This window comes from Uloborus diversus, chromosome 1, assembly GCF_026930045.1.
Source record: "Uloborus diversus isolate 005 chromosome 1, Udiv.v.3.1, whole genome shotgun sequence".
Classification (NCBI taxonomy): Eukaryota; Metazoa; Arthropoda; class Arachnida; order Araneae; family Uloboridae; genus Uloborus; species Uloborus diversus.
This window is the reverse complement of record NC_072731.1, coordinates 159149207-159161515: the sequence shown is the minus strand read 5'-3', so window position 1 is coordinate 159161515 and position 12309 is coordinate 159149207. Positions and strand designations below refer to the sequence as shown.

Genomic DNA, 12309 nt, shown 5'->3' with positions numbered 1-12309 from the left:
TATGTCTTTTTTTCTCTTTTATTTAGGTTTGATATTTATAGAAAAATTCCGAAAGACTTGACTCAACCCACGTTAACTGGAGCTGTAATATCTGTTTTTTGTTGCTGTTTTATTGCCATCCTGTTCCTTTCTGAATTTTTAAATTTCATTACTGTTAGTGTGTAAGTATTTTATTTCACATTTTTCTTCATTCCTAGTTCTTGTTAGCAATATTTCTTTAGTGTAACTGATTTGTATTGTATATGACTGTCAACAACTGAAGGGAAAAAGGCCTTTCAAGATCCTTTTTAAATAGCATTTTAAAATGAATATTATATAATTTTTAATTTAAAAAATTTACCCTCCTCACTGCATTTTTTGATTTTAAAATTATTCATATTGTGTGCCCAAAAAATATTTATCTGTGTGATTTTTCTACAGTATTTAGCTTTGCTAGATTAATGTCTGAATTCATACATTTCCTAAGCCAAACTTTGAGATTACGGTTCACCCTACCGGAACTGCATCGCAAGGGCGGATCCAGAAACTTCTCAAGGGGGGGGGCATAGATTTTTATTATTTACCCCTTACTAGTTAGCGTCTTATCCTGATTTGCTCATGCATACACAAACATTACACACACACACACATACATATATATATATATATATATATATATATATATATATACATTTTATGCGACGCCCCCTCAATTTGTTCCATTATACAAATAAATGATCCTTGCAAAATTTTAAGTCAATCCATGAATATTGACCCGTGCCCCTAGGGCCCCCTTTTTTCAGTTTCGAAGAAAAAATTGCGGATTTTCTCATTTTTATGTGAACGTTTTCTTTAGTTTCATATTTAAAGTAATTTTGAACCTGAATAGATGTTGCTACTTCCAGACTGACCATTCTCTCACTTTCATTCTGTAAAATTTTACATGTTACAGAAGGTTCATGTACACCAATCAGGGGCGGATCCAGAGGGGGGCCATGGGGGCCATGGCCCCTCCCAAAGCCTTGTGATTGTAGGAATTTTTTTTAGGAAAAAAAAAGAAGAAAAATATTATGATAAGATAACAAAATTTAACAACTGTATTTTACTGAAAAAGAAGTATAGGCCTAAATTGGGAGATAAATTTTATCCCTATCCTCAAAACAAAACTTTTGCTTCCAAAATTTTTCTCCATCTTTTACATCATTTCTTGATTCCAACTACAGACACTTGGACGTTCTCTAAATGCTGCGGTTTTCTGAGTATACCTATTCCCAAGTAACATAAATCACGTTACATCACGTTACTGGTAACGTTGATAGAGCGAAAATATGTCTCGTTGCAAAACGCAAAAGCAACGGTTTTAGTAATGTTACATCAACGGTTTCAGTAACGTTACATCAACCATTATTTATCACGTTACATCACGTTGCTTTTAAGCGTTGTATTAAGATTTTTTTTTTTTTCAAAGCTTGAATAAAGTTTTTTTTTCTTGGTGAGAATGGAGGTGGGTTCATTGAACCCTTAATTTTTGATACAATAAGTATTCTGTATTTTTTGTTAATGCAATTAGTGTTAATATACTTTTATAAAATCTTTGTTTTTTTTTTCTTTTATTTTTATTTATATTTTTTTTTATTTATTTTTTTTATTTATAAAATGTCTCATTCCGTTTAAAGGCGTTCGAGTATTCTCACACTGTTGCTTCATTCACAATATTTTGTAAGAGCACTCCTGACATTTAAAAATAAACAGAGCATAACATAGCACAGCCGAATTTACATCAATTAGAGTTCTATTAATGATCAAAATTAACGATATTACTGCAAATTAAATAAAAACTTTTTTCATAAATAAATCCTTGAAAAAATAATTATTATTATTACTGAAGAACTCCAGAAATATTTTTCGAAAGGCATTAAAGTTTTGAACTAAAATTTGAAGTATTATTACTAAAGATAATTTCAGTTACATGACAAATTTTTTTTCAAAAAATTGCTACAATTATTTCGTCAAAATCATTCTGCAAAAAGCCGATTAAATGAGTAAAAAATGGTATCATTTATCGCTTTTATAGCTTATTAATGGAACATATCCCCAAGCTTCAGCATCTTTTTAAGAAATCAGTGAATAAATACTCAAATAAAAACATCTAACATTATTCTTTTAAACAATATTATAAATAAAAGTACGGTGGGAAAAATACTCAAACTCCGATCAACGGCAGTTCATTAACATCATAAAAATATGTAATAACACTTTTTTTAAATTAAATAAGTATATCAACAATAATACACTAACAATAATACAAAGTACTTACCGCTAAAAGTGATGAGAGATCGCGATTGCGAAGCTGCAAACAATGGCGGCATAGCAAGCCAGAAGTTGTTTACTGAAAATGGCCACTAGGATTCGGAGTTTGCCGAAGATGAGGCAAGGTGCAACGAAAAGTAACGATAAGTAATGTTTCTTTTGCAACTGTTTGTCAACGTTACAAATTTAAGAAATTTGCAACGTGATGTAACGTTTCAAAATTACGCTTTTTGTAACGAATCGATAAAGCAACGTGATATCACGTTGTGTGGGAAACGGTAACAATGTTTCAACTAATTGCAACGTGATGTAATGATGACGTAACGTTTCAGTGTTACTTGGGTTGTTCATAAGACCAAAGAGAGCCCGAATTTTCGTTTTTATGGCTTTAATTTCGAAACTAGGAGGAGAAACTTCTTTTCCCATGCCCTTTCACAAATGCCTTGAAATGTAGCAAAAAAATTGCATTTTAAGTCTTTTATTTGGAAAAAAAAATGTCAACGGAAACTAGCTTATCCAGCCCGTATGACTTAACTTACTTAAAAGCAAATTAAATGAATTTTTTGGGACTTCAATTACAAACGAGTTTTGATAGGACCCCCTCCCTCCCTAGTTTATATCGTGATGATAGCTTTAAAAGGAGTTTTTTTGGAGGAGCTCACGAATATTCCATCCTATTCTAAAATATGTATGAATATAGTAAATAATCGAATTTTTAGAGCATCAAAGGCAAAATATTTCCAGGAAGGAAGGATTCTAAGCACCTTCACACTTCTTTAAATGTAAGCAAACATTACCTAAAGATGCATTTTTAGGCTGGACAGTTGAAGAGTTAGAAGAGCACCCCTCCTCTTCTAACTTCTCAATGTATAATTATAGAATATTTGATTTTCTAAGCTTTATTTTCAAAAAGTGTTTTAGGGTCAGCTCCCTAAACCTGACCTTTTTCCGTACATCATCAAAAATAGACAAAATGCGTTTTTAGTTTCCTAATTTTCAAAAATTACTCGGAAATTTAAATTTTTAAACATTTTCGAGGGAGATTTCTAAATCCACCCCCTAACCTAATATCTCGATACCTCGAAAATTGAGTTTTTAAAACTTCGTTTTAATAAAATTTCTGAGGAGTTATCAGGGCCCAATTTCCCAATAGGCAGAGTAGGAAGCTGCCTAGGGAGGCAAACTTTTCAGGGGCGGCAAATTTGCTATTATAATAAAGATTTTTTGAATTAAATTGTTATTCTTGAAAGTAAAATATTAGCATTCTATCATTTTACAGAGACAATTTTTTCCTGTAATTTAATAATGATTACTTTTACACATCTTATGAAAGTCAAATATTTTTCAATCACGGTATTTGCCGAATCGTCCGCAAAATTTGCCGAATAAAAAATTTTTGGGGAGATCACTGTGATCATTTCATCGGGGCGCCTCAGAATGTGAAACGCCATTATTTCTTCATAAGTTTGATAGTTTGAATCTGGGAAACACTTTTTTACGTTTTTTTGAGTCAATGATATTTTGCTTCTTTTGGGGGGGGGGGGGGAGGGGTTGGCAGATTTCAAATTTGCCTAGGGGCGGCTTGGAGCTAAATTCGGCACTGGGGAATTTGTTCAAAAATTTCGGATGGCCCCTCCCAAAACAATCGGCTGGATCCGCCACTGACACCAATAGCCTTGGGTCAGGCATACCGCTATTTTGCTCTCGGTTCAAACCAAGCGGCAGGGAATCATTTCTTTCAACTAATATAGACGCAAGAGATTCTAAAGGCCATTACTGAATGGCCTAGGCCTTTAATGAATGATCTTGACGATAACAAATTGCCTCCTCCAGGCTTTGGGGTGTTGATTTCAAAAATTTCCTGTGTATGTTATAGGTGTGGCAAATAGGATCGCTAGGTTTCAGTGCTATAAATATAATACTGGCAATTGTATTTTAATTCACTGTTCATTAGTTATAAATATACTTAAATGTTTATACAATTTTTAATTCTTAAAGTATAAATTTTGAAAAATACTCGATTACTCAAACATAAAAATATACTGTATTTTCCATACCTAAAATATAAATTTTAAAAAAAAATGTCCAGATCGGAATAATGTAAAAATTTATACTTTAAATTAAATTTCTTCTATTTCAGTACATAGTCCTTTATTATCATCAAATTCTTCTTGAAATTCACAAGATTTAGAAACCGAAATGGGTAACTTGTGGAAATTTTTTCTATATCTAGTCTACTACAACAAAAAATAGATTAACAACTATTGATATCTGCTCGTTTTTCCTCACTGTTAGAAAATGCCGTATTAGGGACTAAGATGCTGTTCATTTATTTACAGCCTATGTAGATGCAGTAAATTTAAATCCAAATGACCTTGTGATCAATTGTACATCTCTCAAGAGAGCAAGAGAAAATCTTCGAGAGGTAAAATCAAATTTCATGATTTTGAGTTTAGATTTTTTAGTTATTCACTGGGATACAAAGCTACATCCAGATGTTAACTGAAAAAAAAAAAAAAAACACGCCGATAAACTGGAAACAAGTTAAATTGACCTTACATGAAGAGAAAGCCCATAAATGCTGTTTTACAGTTAAATGCTGTATGAAGGTATGATTTTTCGCAGCAACCCAATTTAGGCTCCTTTAAATAACATAGTGTGTCTAAAAAAACTAGCAGCGTACAAAATGATGACAAACATGCAGCAGAAGCAGCGATTGGAAAATACATAAATCACTTATGGTATTTAGGGGATAAATTATTAGCTTTGTCCGTATTGGATGAAGGAATTTACTATGCTTGCTGATAAGGAAGACGTGTCTGATGACTGTATAAAAATTTTCAGATAACAATAGATGATTTGGAATACTTCCTTAGTAAAGATTTTCCTCTTTATAGATTCAATTACAAGTCAATAAAACTGTTTGATAAGTTACAAACATCAAAAATTGTTTTCCTATTTGATCGTGATTCATGGCAACATGAAGGAAGCTATTTAAAGGGAGGAGGTATCCTTAAAATACTGAAAGTTGTGAATGATACAACTGAAACAGGAGCACAATTAATCGAAGCATTTCACAATCAATTTACCAAATTTGAGTCACAAATGCAATTTAGTTTACAGACAGTCCAAGACTCAGGAAAAAAATGCACATGATTAAAATACATTGAGAAAAGCGTATGATTAAGGTAAAGTTTGTAAAGCACTATTTCATTCTTATTCAATGTAAAATCTTTAGATGATACGAAGTTAATATGAAGATGATTAAAAAGATTAATTTTAGTGCTACCTCGCTGTAAAAATATTTTGCAAACCTAGTAGAAACGATGTACGGGATCTGGAGTAAAAACTCGAAGATTTGTGGGAAAATTATTAAAAGTGTTAAAGTTCAACGCCCTAGGGGCACGTGTGATTATTAACCGATCCAGTTCAAATTTTGCACAGATTACTTTTTATTATAGTGTCACAAAACTAGGGGGTGTCACGTTGAATTTCGAAAAAAATATTTTCCCATATTAATAAGGACCACCCTAATATATATATACAAATATATACAAATACAAATGAAATGTAACGACCAGCAACAGGCTCTGGGCCCAGCTAGGCTGGTCCTAGTCAATATAGTTCTAGTATCTAAATATATATATATATATATATACAGGGGCGGACTGGCCAGGTCGGCTAGTCGGAGATCCCCGACTGGGCCAACTGCTGAGTGGGCCACTTCAAAAAATTTTTTTTATTGAACTTAATACATTTAAATTCACACCTAACATTTTTTTAAGTGTCATTAAAAAATAAATAAAAACATGTCATTCGTTTAATCTCCGTGAAAAAAGCGTTTGGAAACAGGTTTATTTTTTTCCCACCCTAAGCAGGGACCAAAGTAAATAGCCGAAGTTCACCACGTACGAATGCTTTCCTCTTTTATCAACTTTCGCTCTAGTTTTTAGAGCTCTGGGAGCCATGTCTCCCACATTGAGGAAACGGGAGGGGGCCAGAGAAATTGGGGTCCGACGCGGCCTGGAAAAGGGTCCGGGACAAAAAACGAGTTAAAAATTCATATTTGTACGTCTATTGACAAAAATTGAAGGGGCCTGCACCATTAGACAAAGCGGCCCCGGCACTGCTATAAATGTATGGATCATGCTTAGGGGTGTTGATACATGAGCACGAGCAGGGGCAAATGGGGAGAGACGGGACATCTGTTGACCCGGTTTCGAGCCTGAAGGCTGGAGATTTTTTAAAGAAGGGTGAAATATATGTAGGGAAGTAGGGGGTAAACAAGATAGAGGAGGGCCCATAAAAGACATTTGTACATGCACCAAAATTTCTGTGCACGCCCCTGGTATTCACTGGTTGTGACAGATTCAACTAAATGCTGTCAGTTGGCAAGATATTTCATTGGTCTATTGTAAATTATCGCTCTACGAGTATTTTCATCTTCGAAGCGCATACGGAAAAGCTAAAGGAAGTTTGGACTATGATAAACTGAATCGAAACAGGACAAAATTTCGATTTCGAGAGAGCTCCTGAACACAGGCGGGTTTAGGACTGAGTTCTGGGGAGCTGAGGAGGGCAAGGTTTCTTTCTTTCTTTTTTTTTTTTTGAGCTACATTAGTTGAGGAGTAATTTATCAAAAGGGAACATGTCCAATTTTTAGAAAAATTCATTTTATGATGTTTTCTAAATCTTTCGCACGACCTTTATCAAATCACTTACTCTCAAGAAGTCCAAATGTGGAAAATCCTATTTTATTTTAGGGTAAAGTGTGGCGTTTGGATCGAAAGGTTACAAATCCGTCCTCTGACGTTTTATTTTGAACACAAAGGGACATATCCTGCAAGAATCTGTAGTACGAAGACTTTTATATGCAAAGAAACACATGTCCAAAATCCTCAAATTTTAATCCACTACTTTTAGGTTCATGTACTTCAATAAGAGAATATGAGAAGATGAAATATTAGAGTTTTGGTGAAATTGGAACTTTCAACATTCACGTTTTCGTTCGAAAGGGTACATATCCAAAATTAAGATGGCGATATCTCCTTGATTTTTTTTACATAAACATTTCTTACTTCGGCCCATGATTTGCAGTGCTTTTGTGCTCAATTCTGTTCCTAGAGAAGTTGATAAAACTATTGTTCTTACCTTAATTCATTTTTCTCACCTCCTAAACATTTTTGGAAAATGGATATGTTCCCTTTTGATAAATTAGTCCTCAATTGAAATCAGGGCCAGATTTATACTTAACGGGCTACCTAAGGTATTTCAGATATGAGGTTCCTTTATAGTCTAAAAGTCACTAAAGATACTAGCCTTAAGTCTACAAATTGAGACCTTTGATGCAAGAACCAGTTCAGTCCGAACTTTTTTTAAATTCATTTTTGCGCGTGGCCGATAGTATAGAAGTTCCGATTGATGCTACAACGGGACACAAATGTAAGACCAGCCCTCTGCTTTCTAGTAAATAATGTGGGAGAGATATTAGCCTTTTTAGCGGACACTGATGTTATTTCTAGGTCTTACTAAGAATGAGTGAGTCTGGACTTACTTAGTTCTTGGTTCTTGCATCAAGGCCCTCAATGGTGTTTTTCAGATTTAAATATCGAAAAATTGCCAGACAAAGTCTTCGAACCTTCGCCATTCCCTTAAAGTCACTAAAGATAGCCTAAAATTTCACTTTTTGAAATTTTCGTAGAAGAGCTCCCTAACCCTTTGTAAGCAGTATAGCCAAAAATTGATTTCAATTTCAGAAACAAATGCTCTAAGGGAACCAGTGTTTCCCCCAGACCTAAAAAAAGGGGCAGTGCGCTTTCAGAAAAAAGGGTACTGTTTAGAGAAGTTTTGTAAAACAAAAAAGGTGCTTTTTTTACTTTTTGGTTTTCTAGTTACCCACAATGTTATAGTAATTATTTTTAAAATATTGAAAAGCTTTTTGATGTTTAGTTTTAAAGGTAATGCAAAAAATATTCAGATATATTCTAACCAGATTCTTGTAGATAAGTTATTGAAACGAAAGAGTGACGTTTCAAGGACAGGCTTATGTGAATCTTTACCTTTTGAAAAAAAAAAGCTTTTGTGCATTTTTGTCTAAATTTTAAGAGGCAAGGAGGGTTGATCAAGTTAAAGCTCAAAAGTTAGCTTAAAAGCGGAATGACACAGCCTCCTCCTACAAAATCTGGGAGGAAACACTCGAGGAACCTGTCCCTTTTTCTTTTAATGTTTTCAAACACATTATAAGATTACGCTTTTAAAATTTCAATTTCGAAAAATGAAGAAGGAGAGTCGCCGGATTCCCTACAGTAACTAAATGCAGTTTAAAATTGGGTACAGTATACTTCAGTTTTTAAATGTGCTTCTAAATGAGATCACTGAACCTGCTTCTCTCTCAAGCGTGACCAATGATAGTTTTTCGTTTTTTAATAGTTCAAAGTCGAAACATTTTCGTAAAGAGCTCCCGATGCTTCCCTGTTTCATTAAATTTTACTCAGGGTAACCTAAAATTGCGTTTCTAAAACTTTACATTTTGGAGAATTTCTGGGAAGAGCCCTCGACATTCTATTGTAAACAAAGATAGTTAAAAATAGACTTCAATTTTGGAAAAAAAAAAAGTTAAGAAAACAAAATCATGAGGTAACCCTTTCTTTTTCTATTCCCTATCTTCAACGTAACCGAAAATTGTAAAATTATGCTTTTTGACATCAACTTTGAAAATATCGCTTGGAAGGGAACTAGAAACCATTCTTCCGATTCTTTCCTCCTTATGCCTATACAGATCAACCAATTTCGAAAAATTTCCAGGGGAATTTACCTGATTCCTCCCTTTCTTCGTGTCCTTCCTTATGTTGTCAGTATAGAAGCCTAAACATGTGCCCTTTCAGACTTACAACCATTAGTATCCTTTGAAGGCATATTAAAAATGTGTCAGTGTTAGCTTTATTTTATGTTTCACAATTTTCTTTTTTTAGAACTTTGAAACTTGATTTAGAAATTTAAAGGAAAATAGGAACTATAGCAGTAGTTTTTTTTTAATTAACAGATGTGGGCCAAAATACACTTTTGCTGACTGGGCCAAAGTCAGCCAGTTCGCCCCTGTGTGTGTATATATATATATATATATATATATATATATATATATATATATATATATATATATATATATATATATATATATATATATATATATATATATATATATATGTGTGTGTGTGTGTGTGTGTGCGTGTGTACTACAACAACTTTCGTACGTTTCACATTTTCCAAACTCACATCTGAAATAATACAAGGCAAGAGGAAAATAAATATGCTGTAAAAAATAAGTTTTTTGCATTAAGATGTAAAATATGCCGAGTTTTTGAAAAACCATTCTTTCTAAATCATTAAAATTAAATAGTAAGCCAAAGCCAACTCAAGATCGCATGGTTCCCCAAATAGAAATTGATTGAGTTGTTTTAATTCATTGATAATATTGGAACAATCTGTATCTGATTCAGAAAACAAATGTCTTTCAAACGACATCGAATGCTAGGGGGTATGAGAAATCTTTCATCTCGGTAATAGACAATTAATGTGAAATTCCTGCCTTAAAAATTAATTACAAAAAATCTGATTCGAAGTTTAAAACATAAAACCCCAGATGCAAACCCTGGGGGGAGGGGGCTCGAAGTAATTTCGTACAAAATTTCAAGGTTGTAGGTGTTATGGAGTCTCCTGCATGCAAGCCTGCCACATACTTCCTTTCATTATTTCATTGACCTTACTTTTTTTTAATACATAGAGAAAGTATAAAACTGACCCCAGCTAGAGTGGCCCTAGTCAATTTATTCAATTTTGTTTTTTCTAATTTAATGAATTTTTGATAAATATTATCATCCTGGAACTTAGGTTTTGTGTTTTCAAAGGCTACAACAAGCCTACAAGGCTACAGCAAGGGCATCAAAGGCTACAACAAGGTTTTTCAAAGGCTTAAAACACAAACCGTCAATTACAGTTCACAATATTTTTGAGCCGTCTTTTCGATTTTTAATGCATGTGTTTATGAGGCATTAAAAATATCTATGCATGCACACTCACATACAGACCAAAACTTGTCGAATCAAAAAAAAGAAAAAACGAAACGAAAATACAAAATACATAAACGTACCTTGTCTAACAACACCAGTTTCATAGGTTTTTTTCTTTGTCTTCTTTCTAATTGAAAAATCCTAATAAATTGATTTGTTTTCTTTTGAACATAGTCAACTTTTGGAAGTTAGATGTAACCAGTATTCAAGAGAGACAATGACTGAACATTTCCCCCTGTTTCCTATAGTGACGCTCTACGGAATGACTGGCGTCATCAAAAAATCGGCGGCTCTGAATGTCTGATTGTGAAGGTTGTGTTTCCCCCTTTCCCCTTTATGATTTGCATTTTAGCCCGTTAGACTTTTTCTTTCTCTGTGAAGATCTTTAGGTTTCTGTTTCATCATATTTTCAAGTCAAAATTCAATCCTAACAAAGAAGAAAAAAATGTTATAAATTCTTATTCCTATTAAGGCAAGAAAGAATGTTCTTTTGCTTCTGAAGAATATTTTGTTTTGCGAATATTCTTTAGTTTTTTTTTTTTGGTTAATTTCGGTAGGTGCCCGGTTGTTCATCTCTTGGCTCAAAGGGGCGGGCGATCACCCCATCGCCCTTGTATCCGCCCTTCCTACATCGTAACCTCATAGCCTCTCTCTGCTTCCAGACTAATTTTGGGGGGGGGGGGGTTGAGGGGGGTTGAGTGAGCAATTGACTTCCCCTGGCTTTGAGAAATTAATGTACGGTCCAACCTCGTTATCGCAACATCTGGATGTCACACCACTTTATTAAAGTCCCGAACTAATGGTATACTATCTTAGTGTTAAGTGGCTCCGAATTTTCCAACTCTTTAATGGTAAAACTCTGGTTAAGCCGACACTTTGAGCTGCTCACACAGGATCAAATTTTTCTTTGAAATTGACATATTTTTGGTAAAATAATGAAAACATCTGGGAAGGTTTATTGTAGGAATTTCTGACTCTGACAAGAGAAAAGAGACTCCCATGACCCTGCCCTTGTATCTGCCACTGTCTAACCTTCATTATCAACTTGCAAACGTGGAGCAGCATCGCCAAGTCTTCCAGGAAAGCATTTTTCCTCTGCAGTGCTTTCGGTCACAAACAAACTTGTGATATCAGCATGATATTTGAATCAAAAGCTTCAGCATTCTACACAGTGGTGTAGCATAGGGGGAGCAAAGGGGACACTCGCCCTGGGGCGGACTTTGCTAGGGGCAGCAAATTCTGTAACATCTACATTAAAATTATTATTTTTTCCATAGTAAGAGGAGAAAGAGAGCGTTCAACCGCGTTGGAGAGGATTTTAAATCATAAAGATAGACAAGCAGTCAGGGGTGGACAGGGTCCCCAAAGAGGGCACCAACTTCGACTGCCGAAGGGCGAAAAAAGAAACACCGAAGCCGCACAAGTGGTTAGAGTTAGTAAAAAAAGAAGAAAAAAAACATGAAGGCGCACACGTTCGAGGGCGCAAATAAAGAAATATAAAAATATAAAAAATTAAATTTTTTACGTCTTGAATTCAACTTATGTTTTCCGCAATCAAGATTCACGAGTGTGTGTGTGTAGGTAGGCGTCTGTGTGCGTAGACTTGTGTGTGTGTGCGATATAGACGCCACCACCCAGGTTTGGTCTCGTTTACAGAGGCCGGTGGAAGGTGGAGTTCTTAAAGTTAAGTTTTATGCTTAGCCTTGAATAATTGAAGTTAAGCCTTGAATGAACGCAAACGATTTCTAACCATGGCTACGAAAAATTGTCCTCTTAATAAGGTGCAAAATACAAAAAGAGGCGCTTAGGTTTGAGGGAGCAAAAAAAAAAAAAAAAAAACGCAAGAGGTGAGGTTGAATACCGCTAAGGTTTTTAGGGTTAAAAAAAAGTACACAGGTTTAAGGGCATAACCCCCCCCCCCCCAAAAAAAAAAAAATAAAGGCTTACAGAGGAC

At 34.4% G+C, this 12309-nt stretch overlaps 1 protein-coding gene across 1 annotated transcript in view; it reads left to right on the top strand.

Moving 5' to 3' along the window:
- LOC129233241 (endoplasmic reticulum-Golgi intermediate compartment protein 1-like) overlaps positions 1-12309 on the top strand; it is a 127393-nt gene that overhangs the window by 12932 nt on the left and 102152 nt on the right. Inside the window, exon 2 of the mRNA XM_054867297.1 lies at positions 27-161. Coding sequence (XP_054723272.1) covers positions 27-161 — 135 coding nt within the window. The remainder of the gene's footprint in view (positions 1-26; positions 162-12309) is intronic.